The sequence below is a fragment of the Thunnus maccoyii genome, chromosome 4, assembly GCF_910596095.1.
Source record: "Thunnus maccoyii chromosome 4, fThuMac1.1, whole genome shotgun sequence".
Taxonomy (NCBI): Eukaryota; Metazoa; Chordata; class Actinopteri; order Scombriformes; family Scombridae; genus Thunnus; species Thunnus maccoyii.
The window spans coordinates 6,739,305-6,760,118 of NC_056536.1; the positions used below are offsets into that span (position 1 = coordinate 6,739,305).

Below are 20,814 nucleotides of genomic sequence, written 5' to 3' on the forward strand. Positions count from 1 at the left end.
TACACTGCACTACTGATTGCAACTGCATGCAGGTAATCAGAAAATAAAATGGATTAGCCTACGTTTGAAAGCCCGTCCCCAAAGCCTGATGCTGGCTTGTTTAGTGTTATCCTCAGCATCGCTCATGGCAACACACTGTGGACAACCCAATTCAAAAGTTCAATTAATCTGTTCACAAATGTCCAGAAGCATATTAAAGTTTAATTCAGCCTCAGGATAATTGGTTGGTTATGAGGACTGTTTATCGTTCGCCTCTCAATGCACTGCTGCACCCGCATTACCAACAGACATTACTGTTTACTTTTTAGGATCAGTTGCCTGTCGAGCCCGGTTTGATTTATGTACATAGACCTATTCCACTGGAAATAGGTGGTGGTGTTCCAGGTCGAAAATTCACTAAATAACTTCCTAGAGGGGACTAGATTTGTCGCTATTAATTTGTGAGGATGTTTTGTCGGAGAGAACGTTGACATCATGCACTAACAGCAGTCAAACTGGATGAAAGAGTTTAACTGGTTGGTAACTTTTTTTAAAATAATTTCTTTAGGAAATTAGAAAAAACCAAACTAATCAAAACAAAAAAAAAAGTTTAAATGATGAAATTAATACGATGTTGAAACTTCATAACATTTTACTGAAAAAAGAAGAGCAGAAAATGTCTTTCACAGTGATGACATTAATGATACCACTGCATGCCTTCGGTGAAGTATAGTCCACATTTTGATTGGAATCACTCGATATTTGTGTTTAAATAGTAGATCACATTCACATTAACATAAAGCAATTTTACATCGGAAGAAATGATTACATTTTTATGCAACACTAATCTTCAGGGAGAAGGAGCAGAGGCAAAAGCCACATTTAATGAGGCAGTTAATGATTGTGAGTTAATCAGTAAGTAAAAAGATCAGGAGAAGAGATGTCATGATCTGTCTGATTCAGCTCAGCATGTGACAGTGATTGACTGGTGTTCAGGCACATCTTATATTTGCTTTGCGATAATAAATAAGACCACAACGTCACTATTTTGCGAGAACCACGATCACAGTTCATTGCTCTAAAGAACTGTTTGACTCTTCTCAGACATTCGACTCCATTGAACAACTAACATGTGGTTTCATCCAGTAAAATGATAAAAATGAATCCATCACGTAGGGTTGTGCCAGAAAATACTGGTCACTGGTATTCTTAAAAAAATGTCATGTTATAATAGTATCAATACTGCAATGTGTTCATATATTTACGTCATTATTGTACACAGCAGCAAGACTCCTGGCTGAAAGTGAAAGTAACATTGTTTCTGGAGGCAACGTCAGTGTGGTAGTGTTTAAAATATAAAAGATATTTGTGGTGTTTGGTTGTTTTTTCAGATGAAGCACAGCCTCATACAGTTTACCTGTCATTTCCACACATAAAGCTTCATTGACACTGAAGTATTATTGCAGGTTTTAGTTTGTCCCTGCTGGCTTGCGGTCATGTTCCCTGGAACGGTGACTGTGTTTAATTGTCAGTGCTGAGTTTTCAAACTAAAAATGATGCCATGTTGAGGTCTGTTCCTTCCTCCTGCACTGCCTCTATTAGTTATAGCTCTCATACAGTACAAATACAGTGAGTGTACAACAGGAGCGGAACTTGTACAGTACACCACTTGAGGCTATCTCCAAGAAAAGTAATGTCGAGATAAATAAAACATGATTAGTTGGATGTTTCTTTCACAAAACATATTAATGATGATGATGATGATGAGGACATTAAGGGAAATGATAGCTTATCAAGAGGGTTGGGAACCAGGTGGGTTGTTTTTAACCCACATACACACTACTTCTGAGAGGTCCTTGAGGACCTTGTAATTGACAAATGCAGCACTTTCCTGTCATTCAAAGCCTGGACATTACAGCTTTAGTTTCTGCAAAGCCAGAAAACAAAATTCAGAACTCAAACACATTATTTCCTAAATCAAACTGAAAAATTTGAAGATGGCGTCTAAGTCATGAACCTCTGGGTGGGTGTTTGCTGTGGCAGCAGCTGACTGACATCTGTGGGCCGATGTTACCAGATGTGCTGTTAACTTCTGTGGTTCGCTACTGACTGGAGCACCTCATAGCCCTGTACAGCGTTTGAATGTTGATACAAGACTTTTTTTTCCATCTTTTTCAACAAGGCCACAAAGTGTTTGTTATGTAGAGTTGGTGATTTCAGACATCCCTTTACAACGTTCAACATGTAGGAGGACCCATCATGATGTTGCAGTTTTGCACTTTTTTGCGTTTTTTTTGGAAAACAGAATGATATTAGGTGTCACCCAAACAGCTTTGATTGTAACAAGCTCCAACAATATATAGACAGGATAAAGCAGACTGAAGTCCTGAAGTCTCCAGAGGCCCCGTGAGAAGGTGCTGATGCTGCACCAACTACTACAGCTTGAGGCGGAAGCCAATCCGGAAGTACCTTAAAGTGCAATACCACCGACTGCCGCTAGATGCTGGCTCTAATGGACTCCCATTCAAAAAGGCTCAACTTCTCTCTAGAAATACTAAGTCAGTCATTTTTTTCAACTAGTCATTATGGTCTCAATCTCTAAATGCAGACCCTATGATAAATGTGCTGTTAGTCAGTTTGGAAATTGTTGCTCCATTAATAAGATTTGAAGACTCATAGTAGCTCTGTGTGGGCATTGATTGACAGCTGTGATTCACAATGACTAATAATGTCAGCTGTGTGGTTGTTGGAACTGAAGTGATTGTATGAACTATTTTTAATGACCAACCACACAAATACTGCAAATTATTTCAAATTACCAGTACCCACATTGTCAGTTGGAGAACACAGATAAAGGGCGTTGTCACTGGTAAATGCACAATATGTAATTTCAACCGCTAGGGGTCTCTCAATCAAAACAATAACAAAAGATGGAGTGTAATGACGGTGTGAAGTAGCAAGGGATCATGGGAATAGTTGTCTTTATTGTTAAATAACCAGCTTCACCGGGATAGGATTACTCCAGTGTAAATCATTCGGGATGTTTTTACCGGGAGCCGAAGTACCCGCAGAGGTCTCCTCCTCTCCAGAACAAATGGACCTGGAGATTACAGGTAAAAATACTAATTAAAGCTGTTTCACTTAAAAAATCAATATTTCTCTGACGATGTTTGGTGACCACCGGACTTCCTGGAGGGGCTGTTAGCTGAGCTGCTGCTAACATTTGCCCAGTTTATTTCCAGAAGTCCAATGACTAAAATCCTTCTTCTGGCTAAAAGATATAGTTACTCTTTGGTAGACGCCATTGTAACGGACAAACACAGCGCTGCCGAATGCATCTTGTGTGTGTTTACTCTTTGGTAGAGGAGGTATGACGCCATTGACATGCGACCAAATGAAATGGTCTGTTACTTTGATTAAATTACAGATTTCTCTGGGTTTGAAAATTGTTGGAAACATTTGGGATAGTGTAAGTACACAACTCAACAAAATATATAATATAGGTCTAGTTGTTTTTAGACATTTTAATGTGGATTAATTACATATTATACCTTTAAATTAGTAAAACTTGAATTTCTTTTTTTTGTTAATTATAACATGAGTCAAAACATACTCGAAGAATATATTGATTTCTTGGCAAACACAAATATTAAACCACAGAATAAGATAACATATCCTGGAAGCAAAATGTTTCCCACTCACCATCAAGCTGAACTTTAGATCTGCTGCAAAGTGAGCATTACACTTCAGTCATAATGTACCAGAATTCCGTGTATCTGTGGGGACGTTAAGGTTAATGTTACTGATGTTATTTTAGTTTTTTATTGTTGCCAATGAAAAGCCTTGTCACGCTGCTATTTGCCAAAATTAAAAGCTCCTACTGTTCTCTTGGAGGTTTGCCTCGCTTTTCAATGCTGCCATTGTTTTTCAAATTTATTTAAAACAACTCAGAGAAACTGTCTTTGGATTTTTGTACTGTTTTCATATTTGTGCCTTTGTTGTGCTGATGTACTGTACCAAATTGTACTGAATAATTGAATCTATTGTATTATTATTTGAGACTATTTATTTCATCACATAGCAATGGTGTGAGATGCCTAGTTCCATTATAGGTCAAAACTTTGACAAGTAGATGGAAATTAGTTGGGAAACATACCGTACTATTAAACTTTTTATAATTACAGGTCTGGTGTAGGGTCAGTCAGAACAGCCAGCGCTCTGGTAGGGAGGCTGAAATTTGCTGCTGTGTTGAATCTGTGGAAAATAGATCGAAAAACAGACAGAGGTTAGTTGGAAAAGAAAAAGTAGCTTCACTGAAGCTGTGTGGCATACACTGTGTAAACAGTATGTTCCAACTCTGTGGCAGTCAACTCAGAGTTCAGGAGAACTAACTTTTGGCAACTTTTAAACTCTTCAGTAGGTGAAGGTGTCAGCTGGAACGTCTGTATGAGCTGGACAGGTGAAAAATAGTTTGCCTTTCTGTAAGGTCATGAATAACAGAAAATACTTATATTTTGGCACATACTGTAGTGAAATAAAGTTATTCCCTCAAATGCACCATCCTTTTCCCTTATCCTAATAATGACTTTTGGTACTAATTTGAAACCTCTGCCTACATTTATCCAAAAGAAAGTTTATGTATTAGCATTTCTGTTTGGAAAACTCAGCTTTCATCTCTTTTAATGGCATCTCTTCTCCTTTGCCTTTTGTTACAGTATCCTCTTCTTGAAAGGCACTATAAGCTATAGATGTACATACTCGGCTAGTAATATAATTTAGTCATAAGAACATACAGCTGTGTTGTGCTGGGCATCTCTACTGCTCTCTGTTACAAATTAACACAGGATTTGAAACTAAAAGCAAACTCAACAAATAAAATAAGTCAAGAAAGAACAATTGTTTCTTAATTAGAAGCCAAGTTTAGTTTTTGCAACATGAAGGCAGTCTGGTGGGCAAATGCAGACAAACAGGTGACAAACAGTCATCAAAACAAAGGCAGGCAGAACAGAGCTGGGATGCTTTAGGAGTAACTTGAAAATCAGTGTTTCGCTGCCTTCCCTGATCTTGACTTCTGATCGTGCCCAGCATCACTGATGGCTATAGCTGGATACAGTCAGAAGGCTGCTCTATTGCACCTGTAACCACACCTGACCATGATGTCACAGGGTCCTGGAGTACACCTGTACATCACCGTGTCAAGGTAAGAAATTAAACCATTGGAAGTCAGGGAAAAAAAAAAGATTTTCAGGGAGGTAATAAAGAAAAATAATCTGATTTATCAGGTCAGGTGGTGGGCTGAGGTGGGAAAACTGAATCGAATCTCATCTTGTCAGTCGAATCATTGTTTTCTTTAGTTTTTTTCTTTGCAATGATAGCTGCATGACTCTTAAGATGACAATGGCCGTCTGTCTTTGGTCAGCCGTTCCACCACCTTGGTCCGGACAGAATTGGTGAGCACAGTAAACATTTCACCTCCTAAACATCAGCATGCTGACATTGCCATTGTGAGCATGTTAGCATACTGACTTAAACTCAAAGCACCACTCTGCAGGTAGTGCAGTCTCACAGAACTGCAAACCGGGCTTTAGACTATTGCTCTTGTTTTTTCAGCTACGTCATTGTAGACAGAGCAACACAGAATAACGGCATGACAGGTTCTAAACTTTTACAAACCTAGTCTTGTCTCAAAATCACCTAACTGAAGTGAAAATAGAAAAGGGTGATGGAAACAGAGGGCAGAGTGTGATCCAATTAAGAGAGTCAACTAGAAGAACCATCAGATGAGAGAGGAGTGGAGAGGATGAAGAAAATATCTTGTGACATTATGATTTGACAAGCAAAGAAAGTACATTTTAGTAGAAGTGATTCATTTTACAAATTATTATATCCTGAAGTGAGCCCATTCTGTCTTCAGTGTATCTGGTGTGCTCAGTTTTCATTTTGAGATTTTAGTGTGGAAAACAGATGATCAGCTGAGCCTAGCAGCTGAAACCCAGACTAATCAGCAATTTTTTGTGTGGTTTGCAAATCTGACTCATTAAATGCTTATCTAGTATCTGCCCACTGATGGCCCTCTGTAAGGAAATACCTTTGGAGCTTTGCAGGCCCCAGCAATTCCAGTGGAGTCTGTGGGGGACCTATTTAAAACTGCAAATCTGTACCTTGCTGGCATGTAACTCCCACTAAGCCTTCCTTTACACTGCTTCCATTCTCTCTCTCTCTTTTTTTTGTATTGTCACTTCTTCTGTGTCAGTGAATATAAACTGTATTTGTCACTGCAGGGGCTCTGACACACCTGAGATCCCTGCTCTCCACTCTCTAAAAACACTTTCTTTATCTCAGGAGTCACATTTAACATGTTCCACACATACATACACCAACATAGACACACAAATGCTCACACCTTACACCCCACTTCTAAGCCTCAATCTGCTTCACCTCATTCAGCACACATCCTCCCCCCTCCTCGCCCTCCATCCTTCCTGCCCCCTCCTCTCCCTCAGCTCTCTGCTGATCTGGGGTCAGCCTGCAGTGTCTCCATTAGTCACGTCTCATTTCTTCCCGGCTGTACGACTCTGATCCAGGGTCAGGGACTGCCCAGCAGCCATTTCCCCTCCCCAGTGGAGCACGGGTGTTCTGGATGACCCTACCTCTTATCTCTGTTAAGTCAGACACTCGCTGGCGGTGGTCCTCTCATCGCCTCTCAGCCTCTCCACTCTCCCTGCTGCTCCCAGCAAATACACACAGGCAGGTACACTAACAATACACACACATACGCAGGTGCACATATATGGTGAAAAGCATACAAGTCTCATTTCAAGTCAATCGGAGTCAAATCTGATGCCATCACAGTAAAGTAAGTAACTTTTGAGGTTTCAGCAAATCCCTAATAGAAGAAAGAAGACAACATATAAAACAATCCAAATTTGACTAATGCCGGGATCAGACTACACAATATTTTTGTCTTTCACGATGGTCACCATGTCAGATTAGGTAATCATAGTGCCACCAATTCTTGCTGTGTCTTGGTAGGAAGACTGGCAACACTACAGGTATGATCCCAACCAATCATTGTTCAGGACCTTGCACAAGTTCATAGTTCATGGGGGAGGAAGGTCAAGAAATTGTCAGTTATGGCTACAGAAGTGCTACGTGTGATGCTGGCAGTCTTGTGCTCCAAAAAGAAATGTGGGGGGAAATATTATTGGGTTTTGGGAATGGTATATTCTGGTAAATGAAGATACAAAGATATTTTTAAATTTTAGTTGGTTTCATAATCACTATAACTGAAGTGCTCTCTGGTGCACATACGTTAACACCAACACAGAGAGTCAAAGCTGTCCAGCGGCTGTCCGGCCGAGCTGAGCCGCATTTGGCTGTATTGTATTTATTGGGACAATGTACAGTGTTAAACATTAGCTTATAGCTAATTTTCATCTGCAGTCCCTTAGGCAGGTCACAATTAAAACATAACAGCACAATAACAAACAGTACAAAGCAAAAAACACACAGGACACATAATACAAAACACAAAGTTATTTGTGTTCATGAGAAGACCATGAGATTAAATTTAGGTTGAGTGGTTACAGAGCTGGGTAGTTTTCAGCAGATTTTTTAATTTGGTTTTGAACATACTGATGGAACTGCAGCTCTTCATATCATCAGGTAGGACTTTCCACGTGTTAAACTATATATCTTCAAGCGTTACAGTTACGGCTGAAAATGACAACAGAAAAAAACAAGTTTGCCAAGTTCACATATCTCCGCAATTCAAATTAACCACCAGTCGTCTACCCAGATTCAGGCAAGAAAACCTGATCAAGAAAACGGTCACTGATGTTTGATGGCAGGTTTTCCTGCCTGTGGAGGAGGTGGAGATGAGCTGCTGCTCTCCCCGCTGTAAATGCAGCTCAGCTCGGTCGGACAGCCGCTGGACAGCTTTGACTTTCTGTGTCGGTGTTTACATATGTGCGCCAGAGAGCACTCCGTCATCCTACTGGTCAACGTCAAGGAATATGTTGTTGGAGATGTAAAACTAGGCAGGAAAATACAAAAAGTTTTGACATGCTAGAGTTTTCGTCCAGCATGTCAGGGGTGTCCTGGACGCCATATAACTGTTCTTTCATCATGTCACACTACAAGGCCCACTCGTCATTCCTGACAATCATCATCAGATCCAACTCTGGAAATTTGTCTGCGACAACAAAATCAGGCTGAATTTGTGTTGTCTGATCCCGGCATTAGTAGTAATTCCAACACCACTGCAACACAGTGGTGTACAGGATGTAGGCCTACATTTAAGTGCAGGTTAACATAAGCAATGTAATGTAAGTTTTCTGTGCCTCTATATTGATTGCGGTATCAGCAGTGCAGACAGTTATAAACACACAGAGGTTTTATAGTTGGCAGTAACTGACTGAGAAGATGGGGGCTAAAAATGGCATTATTTTGGGATCAGTTAAAGGGCATTTAGCCTATTGTCTCAATCAGCTTCTTTCTATGAGTTATAGAATCTTACATGAAGACATAATATAAGTTTTTTGCCAAAGTTCCAACAGTTTTGATTTAATCACATGAAAGATTTTTGCATTTTGTCTATGTTCTTCTCACAGTGGGCAGTGGGCAGGACTCAGTTGGTGATGAAAAATGGTGATGTCAAATACTTGCACCAATCAGGATTCAGTAACATGTGAATTAGAATCCTTTGACAGCTATTTGGTTGTTAAACTCTTGATAAATAATAATATAATATATATTTTCTGACATTTGATTGACCATTTAACATATTGATTGTTGTTAATTAATCATGAATATTTAATGTTATGCAGAGATGATAAAGATTTTAAACTGTGTTTGAGCGATGAGTGAAAACAATGGCTTCCAGTCTCATCTCAACAAGACTAAGACAGTACAACAGTGGTACAGTAGAGGCTTTGTGAGGCACCGTGCTGCTTTGAACTCAATGCAAATGTCAGCAGGCTTATATACTAACAATGCCAATGTTAACATGCTAGCTGGTGTAATGTTTACTCTCCTATACCGTCATACTTGCTCATCCACAGTAATTTGTTTCTAAAGTGGCTTATTTCACCAGTTCCATTTCCTCCTGCATCAGGAATAATGATTAAGCATCAGTAGTGTCATAGATTATTTTGTTCCTACTTTGAAAGCAGCCATGGATGTGTTTCATAACACAGTAGAGCTGCCATTTTAGCCAAGTAATTTCACCCATCATCAGAAAACCTCCAGACTTTTTATAATAGAGTTCATTTAAGTAATTACCCATCCAGGATGTGAAGAAGATGTGTTTTTTAGAGGCAAAAATAGAGTGACTACACTTGGCTGGTGGGATTTGCTGTTAACAGATATTGGAATTCAAAACTTGTATTTTTAGTTTCACAGATATTTCCATTCACTTTATCATACACACATGCAATACCAAAATCATTATTAGATTTAACTAAGACGATCTCTTCCTGAGCTTAACCAAGTGCTTTGAGTTGCCTAAACATATATAGAAAAATATATCTATAATATAATAAACATCAACGAGGATTCTCGGAAATTGTGAAGGGCATTTCTCACGTATTATCTTACACTTTACAATCTAAATAATTATTCAAAAAATAATTAATAGATTAATTGATAATGAAAATAACTGATAGTTGCAGATCTAGTTCTCTCAGTGTTCTATGAGTCTTTATAAACTAAGTATCTGGGTTTTGTTGATAAGATTTTATTTCTTAAACTACTGTTCTTCCTATCTCACACTCCCCCCTCCTTCCTGGTTCTTCTCCAGCCCTGACTCTCTTAGCCGGACCACCACTGAGCCAACCAGGGTCGCCGGTGGCTAAACTATACATAGCTCAATACTCCCCTGTGTGTTGCAACTGGGTGTTCTAGGTGGCTGTCTATGTGTGAACCGATGTTTCTCACTCCTCTCCTCCATCCATCTGTCTTACTTTCCCTCTTGGCCCTGAACTGGCTGACCTGACGGAGGGGGGTGGGGGGGAAAGTTGTAATAGTCTTACTTACTTAGTTTAGCTGCAAAATGGAGGAAATGAGCTCACATCCTCATCCATATCACAGCCTGTCAGGCAGGGAAATTGAATGTATTCTTTTATTACAAACAACATGTTTGTCATTCTAAGCATTTACACTATGTCGATCCTGCACCTGTTAGCTGACACGTCAACACACCAATTTCCGCTTGAATGACTCCCAACTAAATTGCTCCCCTTGATTGGCAATCTGAAAGACTATAATAAAATTTGATAGTATTCTATCAAGTCTTATCTCTCTGTGACAGGCCTTTCTGGGTATTTTTGATGCAATGTAATGTCTTTTCATCATACGTTGTCTTCTTTAAATGATTTGTCATCTATGTGGCTGATTTGCATTAACTTAATTATAATATAATAACAATAATAATAAGTTAATTTTTACCTCACTTTTCATTCATAGTGAAACTCAAAGTGCTATTATTAACATATTAATTAACACGTATTAATAACATAGAACACACAACATAAAGAAAATAGTAATAACAGTTAAAATGAAAAAGCCTTCCTTAATAGAGAGGTTTTTAAGCCTTTTTTTAATTTTTAAAGAGACTGGGTCTGTACAGCCCTCCAATTGTTAGGAAGGCTGTTCCACAAGTGTTGTGCAGCAGAGCAGAAGGCTCCAACCCCCATGGTGCAGAACTTAGTACTGGAGGCCCGGACGAGCAAGCTGCTGACAGATCTCGGGGTGTGGGTGGAGATCAGTTCGTTATAGGTAGGGAGGCACATGTCTGTTGATGGATTTGTATGTGAGTAGCAGGACTTTGTGGTCAATCCTGAAGGAGACAGTGAGTTAGTGCAATGAAAACAGAAGTGGTGTTATATGTTTGTGTTTTTGCACTCTCATCAGGATCCTGGCAGCGCTGTTCTGAATGTACTTGAGCTTCTTGATGCTCCTGCCAGGGATCCCTGTGAAGAGTGCATTGCAGTGGTCCAGTCTTGAGGAAATAAAGGCATAGACAAGTTTCTCTGCATCTGACAGGGTAAGAGAGGAGTGGAGTTAAGAGATTTTTTTGAGATGGTAGAAAGAGCTTTTGCATATGGTCATCAAAAGTCAGCTGAGGGTCAAACCTAACACCCAGATTAGTGACTGAGGAGGAAAGGAGGATGTCCTGGCCATCAAAGGTGAGATGAGGTATTTAACTGGTGGAAATTTGTGCTCATCGAAGCCTTTATCTCTCTAAGACAGGTGTTGAGGCGTGACATGGCTGCAGTTTTGATGTACAGCTGGATATCATCAGCATAGCAATGAAAAGACATCCCATATCTGCTGGTGACACGTCCAAGGGGGAGCATATAAAGGGTAAACAAGGATAGGGTCGAGAACCAATCCTTGTGGAACACCACAGGTGACAGGGAGCGATCTTGACCTGCATCCAGGAAAGGGACTGAAACCAAGTGCAGAATCTGATAGTCCAATGGTGGTGTGGAGGCGCTCTAAGATGAAAGTGTGATCCACAGTATGAAATGTTTAGTGCTCAGGTCAAGGAGAATCAGGAGAGAAGGGGACTCTGCATCAGCTTCCAACAGCAGGTCATTCACAACCCTGAGCAGAGCTGTTTCAGTGCTGTGTGCTAAAAAAAAAACCTCACTGAAATTTTTCAAATAGGTTGTTTTGTTTAAGTCCTGAAGCTCAGAAGCAACCACCTTCTCCAACACCGTGGGCAGGAAAGGGATGTGCGAGATAGGTCTGTAACTGGCAAGAACTTCTGGGTCCAAGGTGGGCTTCTTGAGGAGGGGGCGGATGACTGCGACCTTGAGGGCAGATGGAACAGTACCAGTTCGAAAGGAGAAAGGTTGACAGTTTGGGTGATCAGGGGGCTGAGAATGGGGATGTACAGTATGATTTAAGCAGAGATGTGGGAATGCAGGGCACAAGTACAGGGTTTCATCTTCCTGAGGATTTCCTCAATGTGGCTCTGCCAGTAAAATGGAGTAGAGACAGCAAGCTTCCAGAGGGTCGATGACATGAGGAGGCAGAGAGGCAGAGCTGGACATCAGAGAGCGGATGTGTTGGCTCTGAAAAAGTCAATGAAGCTGTTACATCGCTCTTCTGTAGCCTCAGTTGGGGAAAATGATTGTGGCTTCAGGAGATGATTTATGATGGAAAAAAAGATGCTCCAATTAGATTGGAGTAAAAATGTGACCGAGCATCTTTAAGGGACTTTGTCTTTGTCCTTTGATGTTCACGGAAGGCCAGTTTATGGACAGCAAGGCCAGCGGGTCTGATGCATTGTTCCAGGGCACGTCCAGCTATTTTTCATGAGTCATTGGTCGATTCATGGGTCATGAGTGAACCAGGGAGTAGAGCGTGAAAAATTGACCTCGTGCAGTGTTTCCACTATAATAGTACAGGGAGAACCCCCGACAGGCCAAAAAATATTTTTGTTAATTGCCAGAAATAATGCCAAATATCCATTCATTCGGAAATCAATAGCATTTGGGAGCCTCTGAGCAGTGCTGTTTCGAAACGAGCAGGGGAAAAAGTTAGCAGAAAGTTGTCAATCTGGCAGTAAATGTACAGTACAGACTACAGTGTGTCAGTTCAGAAATGCTGCAGCTTGTCAAGACCAAGAAAAGTCACGTCTGTTGTTTCCCCAACTGCTGGAAAAGTGAAGGGGGTTAACTCCGAAGTTAGCAGTTAGAACAGAGAAATGTGTGGCTGCCAACTCCCCCGCCAGGCCAAACCACTCAACCTTGGGGAAATACTGATGTGCCTTGACAGGGGCATGAAGACCAATGACACTGCTCAGAGATGTATTGTAGAGTTCCACTAGTTCATCCACTGATGCAGAAGCTGGGCAGTTGATGTGCTGGAGGTCCATAGTCATGATGGCTTGGTCAAAGCTTTTCCTGTTCAGAAAAAGCATTTGATGCTTAGCCTAGGTTTAGTGGGGGGTGACAGGAATGTGAAATCCATTGAGACCACCTTATGGTCGGACACCCTCAGATTATAGACCTGTAGGTTATTGATGGGGGTAGAGTCAGTGATGACCAGGTCAAGTGTGCACCCCCTGGTGTCAGTAGAGACAACAACATGCCGCTTCAGGCCAAGACACTCAATCAGACTCAAGAACTCCATTTCAAAATGACAGGAGCGGTTGTCGACATTCATATTACATGGAGGGGCAATAGATGAGCAAAACATGTTACTGTGTGTAAAGGTGTGATACACAGTGGTCGGGCATACACCGATTACATTACCTGCCCACCACCCCCACCATCGATTTGCTTTTTCTAATAGACAAAGACTTCATTTTCCTGTATCACCGCCCACGTTCATCCACTGAAAAAACTTTAATTTGTAAAATACTAAGCTTGTTATCAATACCTAGTCGAATGACGGACACTACAATTATAAACTGAAAGTGTCTGCTTCGTGACCGTCAGTAGCAGCAGAGTCACGGCGCAGAGTAGTGGAGTGTCCTCCCTCCTGCTCTCTGCTGTAAACACACACAGCTGTTAGCGAGCAACTGCTCTCATGCCTCCTTGGGTCTCGGTGCTTGTTTTCGGCAGAAACTCTCCCGCTCTCTGCCTGCTCTTGGTGTGTCTCTCTCCCGATGGCAGGGGGTTTGCTCCGGTTCTGGTTCTAAGCAGCCTCTGGTTTGTCCCTGTGTCTGTGTGCACCACAGCCCACACAGATGCGCCTAAATCCCACCATCACTAACTCATAAGTAAGGGGAAGATCTAAACTAAAAATCTAACGTTAAAGATCAAAGTAAGCACTCAACAAATATTGAGTGTCATCGATAAATATCTTTTCTTGTAAAATGTCCAGTGTAACCAGTCACACTGGGGTTGTCACAAATTATTAACCGGTGGGAAAATTTCCTCACCGTGGCATCCCTACTGGGTGGCAAGCAAGACATGGGAACTTGGTTTGGGTTTTGAGGCGTTGTAGCATTTATTCACCAACAAATAACCTAAATTGTACACACACTGTACTGTTCACAGCTATACTGCCAACTTCATCCTCTCTGCTCTGTTCGATGCAGCCTTACAGCCACACACGCTCTCTGTCCCTCTCTTTCTAGCACTAGCTATGCACTGAGCCATTCCTTAAAGGAGTTACACTACTTGTATAACACATTTTAGTTTAGAAAACATCTTAAAATAGTTGTTTTTTTTAAAATTCCCTGATACTTAGGCCTGACGGGAGGTCAACTTACAATACACTGGTGGAAACCCTGGGACAGAAGTCTATGCAAACTCTGCAGTACACTTTAATCCACTCCATATTTTGCATTTTGCCTGGTAGTCTCGCGATGTTTCCGATGATGATGTCCAAGTTTGTTTTAATCTTTTATGAACCCCTGCTCCCGATAGTAATTTCAGCACAGCCGAGGTGTTTTCTGCAGCTGGTTAATGAGCACTGCTGCCATTTTATCAAGCTTTGCATTCTGTAATCTTTTATAACACCTCGAAAGATGTGCTGTCTTTCATCCAGAGTGGGAGAAAGACACTCACAGAAAAAAAAAGAAGCTCACCGTGCTGAAGTGCTCACAGAGTGTGTGTAGCCTATGGGGCAAAACAAAACAAAATCTATAAACGCATCTGAGGCGAACGCTGAGTGTTTTGAGTTTCCTGATTTCAATCAATAGCCCAACCTTGGTTCATTTTAATCATTCATAGTCTAATCTTGAATGTAATAATGGCTTCAGGGTGTGATAAGTCGAGCACCTTGTCTATAAATGATGGCACGGCATTCGCCATAGGCTGCAGAATGACAGAGAATCGATACACAGGGCTCTGCTTCAACTGCAAAAGGATATTTACCTGTATCACTTTAAATTAATGAGAGTGTAAGCACTTCTTACATGATTTATGAAATTCAATTCCAAAGATATTTTGTCCATCTGCTATAATTAAGCCTGTGATATTGACCGCCAGCATCAGCCCGCTATTATGTTCTCCCTCTGTTCCCTTTTCAACTTTATTTTTCTGTTTCTTCATTCAGTGTGTGTGTCTGCAGCCCCTCCACACTGTACAGACTGTACAGCAGCATGGTTACAGAGAGCCCCCCTGCTGTGTATATCAGCACAAGTGAGGCAGAGACAACAATGTAAAAATGCAACCTTGAAATAATCCTGTAACTATTCCCTCATCAGCTATCCTCTGCTGTAATGTATAGTACATGTGGAGGGAAAATATGAAAGAGTTTCTATGTATTATGGAACAAAGCTGGCTGCAATTGTGGATGTGGTACAATAGACATGCAGTGTGTGTGTGTGTGTGTGTGTGTGTGTGTGTGCTTGTGTGAACCCTACTGTATGCCCAATACTCCTGTGCCTGTCAAGATGTACGCTATGTTTTTGTCTGAGAGCAGAAAGTGGGTTATTAAGCACAACTCCCAAACCATGCACACACACACACACACACACACATACACACACACACACACACACTAATAGGATGGGATTGGTTTAACAGGGGAAAGTGGGGTAATGTAATAATAACTAGAAAATGCTCGACATTGTATCTGTCTGGATTTTTTACAGACTATGTTTGGATGTGCCAGTAAAAATCATGTCCTCTTTCTGGTCTTGTATAATACCCAGAAAAAATGACCTCTGGTCTCAGGACATCATTGTTTGCCTTGTTCCACACAAAACTTTGTCAGACTTTTGACTCCAAACAACATCTGAGGTGCTACTCTTGAACCCATGTTATTATTGCACTGAATTGTGTCATGTCTTCTAATTTTGGAGGCTTACAGATATGTTTTATTTTCTGTTAAGAGCGAAATAAGACATCTTTTTTAGAGCTGCAGCAATTAGTCGAGTAATCAATCGATAGAAAAATAATCAGCAACTGTTTTGATAATCCATTAATCCTTTTATATAATTTTTAAAGCAAAAAAAAATCAAACATTTCCCAGTTCCAGCTAGTCGTTTGTGAGGATTTGCTGCTTTAGTTAGTCTTATGTGACAGTAAATTGAATATCTTTGGACTGTCAGTCTAACAAACCAGGCAATTTGAAGATGTCACCTTAGATTTTAGGAAGCTATGGCAGACATGTTTCACTGTTTTCAGATGTACCATAGAACAAACGATGAATGATTAATCAAGAGAAAAAAACATAATTAAAGTTACTAGTTTCACCTGTGTTGAATATGTCAACATGCCTGCTATGCAGAAGATCTAGAGGACAGGTGTTTATAAAGTATGGAGGGTCTAATGAAAGATTTTATCAAGTTGCATAATGGGAAATGTAGGGTCCAAGGTTTAAGCTTGACCCATACTAGGCATTAAAAGTTAGTATATCTCAGGCTCTGCCTCCTTGATTTTGACTTCTTTCTTTTTTTAATCTGGATTGCACTAGTTAGATTCCCCTTAACTGGAACTAAGGAGTCTATGAGTCTAAGATATGAAAAACAGCCTCAGACTGAAAGTCCACAAACATACTGTATTTGGACAGGGTATGTGTCCTCATATTTTTGGAAAAACTGTACATAGTTTGTTTTTTTTCCTGGAAAGATATAGAAAGCTGGGTTGGACAGCAGTAATCAAACTGGATGAAAAAAGACAAGACTGTCATGTACTCCATCAACAGGAAATCAAAATAATAAGGTCTTGCAGTACTTGACTCACTTTGGTAAGCAATCTCCTACATGAAGGACCACACCATGAGTCATAACAGGAGAAAGAAATGTAAGTAGAATGATTCATTTGTGGATATAACAGACAGAAACTATAGGGGAACATTATGAACACAATTTTTACCTCCTTAACCAATTGTTTGTGCTTTCCTATCATGATGAATAATTCTGTTCTACATTTCAGCTCTTGTCTCACTGTAAAACTTCATGCACACCCACAGGACCAAGAAGGGAAACAGCTGAATCCAAACGTCAATTAATACATGTGCTCTCAACAAAGTAACTGCTGTAACACACTGTAGTAATACATTTTTAAATAGCCATATTCATCCAATTATCATGTGATATTTCAGTTAGAATAAACCGTTATATTCGAGTGTGTCAATCTTGAGGGTTTTTTATCCAAACAGAAGATAAATCTGTGGATGTTGCTCGCTCAGTGTGAGCTCCATTATAAAACACGGTTTGACTGCAGATAACTGAGAGATGAAGGACGATGTCATGAACATCACAAGTTCAGAAATTTAATTCAATACAGAGTGTTATTAGGGTGCAAATAGATGAGAGCACTCTGTACTTTACCAGACTGATCTCAACATCAAAGAGATTTGTCTGAAAATGAATACACCCTAATGTGGTTTATTAAATTATGACCATCTACTGTTAGGATTCAACTGTGGCTGTTACACAGCTCCAGGTAATGTGGAACTTGTATAGGTCAAATTGTAAATTAAGCAAATACGTTCTCACAGCTATAATGACACAATTTTTATTTCCCTTGTAGCACATAAAAAGGAGAAATGATATGCGTTGTGAAGACATCTAGGACACTGCCAAGTGCCTATTTTCACTCCCCGACACGAAGCGGTGAGCAATTACAAAGATGTTTATCACTCATCGTTTATCACTATAAAATGTTTTCCTGCTCCGTTTGGCACTTCCATAATCACATCAAGTCAGGGCCGATCTGTATTCACCGCTTCAGAGCAGCTTTCATTCTAGGCATATTGAAATGATTGTGTGTGGCTATTTTAAAGGCCGGGGCTAGAGAAACTTCTGCAATCAAACTGTCAACACTCTCATTTCTGTCTCAGGATGTGTATTAGCTTCGACATTTTGTTATTACATTTGATATTCCATATGCATGTAAAGTTAGCCAAAGCATACCAGAGTGCCATCAGTAAACAACATTTACTATACCTGTCTTTTCTCCAGGAATGAATGGTTGCTTTTCAAAAACAGAGTGCTAGGTGTTCGCTGACACTGACCATAGCAATTTAGCTTGGACTCTCCACGTCCAACGAGTCATTGATGAGTTACAGTACTTGGTAGATTGCAGACGGAACACAGGTTCTCGAGGTTCATGTAGCACAGAGCAGAGGAATCGGGTCATAAAGTTAATTGGGAAGAAAGTGCACAGCCTAACGTGTGATGGCAGACTCCTTTTTTATATACATAAAATGACTGCCACACAAAGGTTAATTATGTCTGGGAAATCAGCACTTTCACATGTATGTGTTGTAAGAGCTTTGAACATCTGAAAGAACGGAAAATGTCAAATGATTGTTTTGCCTCTGTGATTGAGTTTAGTTTTCCAACGGAGTTCCACTGTAACAGTGCAGGAGACTGTCTACATTGGAAAAATGAGTATAGCGGTGATTGGTTCAAATACTTGAAGATCTCTTCCAACCATGTTTTAAGATCTATATAAAATACGCTACTTTAAATAATAATTTGTGTCTAAATACAGTTATTCCACAAAAAAAAGTTCAATTATCTTGTTAAAATCCTTAAAATGGCATCTCCTCCTTCTCCCTCATTAAGAATACCAGAATTTATAAATATGCAAATATTGTTAATTTCAAAAGTTTAACTGCTGGACACAACATTTCTCCTTCACTGTAAAGTCCATTCTCAGTGTATGTGTGCTAGAGGCTCCAAGTTTTCATATAACACTTTTGTAAGTTGAATACTCAACCATGATTGGCTACAATCTAGTTGTGAAGTCATGAATCACGCTTGTAGGTAACACCTTAAACTCAGAGAAACTGTGAAAACAGCCCTTTAGTGTCAAACTCTGCACATACTGTACATCATTCTGCACACTGAAAGAACAAGCAAAACACATTTTTTGAGTGGAGGGGGGCGTTAAAACATTTCTCTTTCCCAGACAAGGACCTCTTGCAACAGTGCTAGTAATGAATTAGTCAGGCAGGAGCAAAGGCGGGAGTAGTGTGACAGTTGGTTCAGCAAAGCATGAGGGACGGTATTGTCAGGTGGCTGCTCAGTCAATTACTTTGGACTGAAACATTTCAACAAATATTGTATGAATGTGCATAAAACTTTATTCAGACATTCAAACTTGTCAGAAGATGAATACTACTGATTCTGGGGATCCCCAGACCTTTGTAGCTGGTTTTGAGTGAAGTATCACAGCAACTTTTGGATAGAGAGCCATAAAATTTGATATTCATGATCCCCAGAGGATGAACCTTAACTACTTTGGTGACCAACAGCAGGTCAAAGTTTTTGGTTTATAGTGAAATGTCTTGACAACTATTGGAAGGATTGACATGAAATTTGATACAGATCTCTAATTCCCCAGAATTAATCATACTAACTTTGGCGATCCACCGATTTTTCTTTTTTTTTTTTTTTTATGTAACCCCATTATCAGTCTGAATTTCAATTTGTCCAATACTTTGGTTTATAACCAAATACCTACAAAACTAATCACGTTCCCATCAGCCTCAGCTGTACATTGTGTTTGGTGCGACATGCTAAACATCAGCATAGCACCTCTGTACATCAGTACAGCCTCACACATGTGCTAGCCCGGCTTAGGACTCGTAGTCTTGTTTTAATGGTAAAGGCACTGACAAAAAATATTGTTCTGCTGATAGAAACCAGATCAAAAAACTCTCATATGGATTTTTTGGGATGGCAATGACATCTTATTGTGTAGTTAGGAGGACTTGTTGTATTTGTTATATTTGTGAAGCATCCCATATCAAGCAGCTAAGGAATGATTGATGTTCCCTGTGAGCTTATAATATGTTGACACTGCTTAGGTAGCATCAATGGAATTAATTATAATATATTCAGAAGTTTAAAACGTTGTGCAACCTCACGTGTTGCTGGAAAATCAAGTCATTGATTGAAGCAGTTTTCAGTAAGAAGGGTAAAAATTGGAACACCCAGTTTTATTTTCTTTCATCACAATTCTGTTCTCTGAAGTATTTCAAAAAATGTGAATATTTCAAATATCTCAGCTCCACTGAACACCTGCAACACACAAACTCACCTCTGGTCTGTGAAAACATCACATGAAAAAGAGTGACAATTAATATATTTCACCTTAGTGGCAAATTTACTAGTTAGTCTTACTGCTGCCATCAAATTCACTTCAGAAAAGTTGATTTATTTGCTTCATTTGCACATTTACACAGCTTTTCAACTCCCAGAATTCAGAGAACATCTACAATATTTCAGCACACATAAACCAGTATACAGTACTGACACTGGAGCCTGTGTGTCTCTCTCCCTGTCTATTCTTATTCACTGTCATCCATCGCTTCCAAACTTAAAGCCAGTCCATTAACCGGCAGCAGAGTGAAGATCTTACAGCATGAGGCATTAGTCTTGCTGACATTTTAAACACATGCACACCCACGTGGGTACATGCCATCTCTCACTGTGTTAATGATAAGACTGCCTGACCAAGGTAAATTCAGAGGTGAAGTTCTGTTTTTGTTCTACCACAAAATAACTGTCTAAAAAGAACAGGTCTGGAAGGTTTCCTGCTGCCTTTATAATAATTACTTTTCCTTTCAAAAGTGAGTGCACCAGATTAAAGTCTGCCTTTTCATGTAATGGACAATTTAGTCGAGAGAAGGAAAGAAACTTTGAATTTCAAAACTTTTGCAGACAGTCTGGTTATGCAGGCATGATATTGGTTGATGCTGTATGGTTCCACTGTGCGTAACTCATATTTATACCTACATCTACAGCATGCAGTGCATTTTTACTAACCAATATATATCACATTTTTAAAAGCATAGACTAAAGATGATGAGGCAGAGTTTTGTTTTTTTTTCTGTATCTCTTCCTCCTCCCACTCGTCTGTCTCATTTTTTCATGTGCTTTGTTACGGTCATGCTCACCTCAGTCAGAGT

At 40.0% G+C, this 20,814-nt stretch overlaps 1 protein-coding gene across 11 annotated transcripts in view; it reads left to right on the top strand.

Annotated features, from left to right (window-relative positions):
- LOC121895364 overlaps nt 1-20,814 on the top strand; it is a 204,273-nt gene that overhangs the window by 15,627 nt on the left and 167,832 nt on the right. The window contains exon 2 of one of the 11 annotated variants that reach the window (XM_042408430.1): nt 14,998-15,083. The exons of the other annotated variants lie outside the window; for them this stretch is intronic. Coding sequence (XP_042264364.1) covers nt 14,998-15,083 — 86 coding nt within the window. The remainder of the gene's footprint in view (nt 1-14,997; nt 15,084-20,814) is intronic. 11 annotated transcript variants of the gene reach the window in all.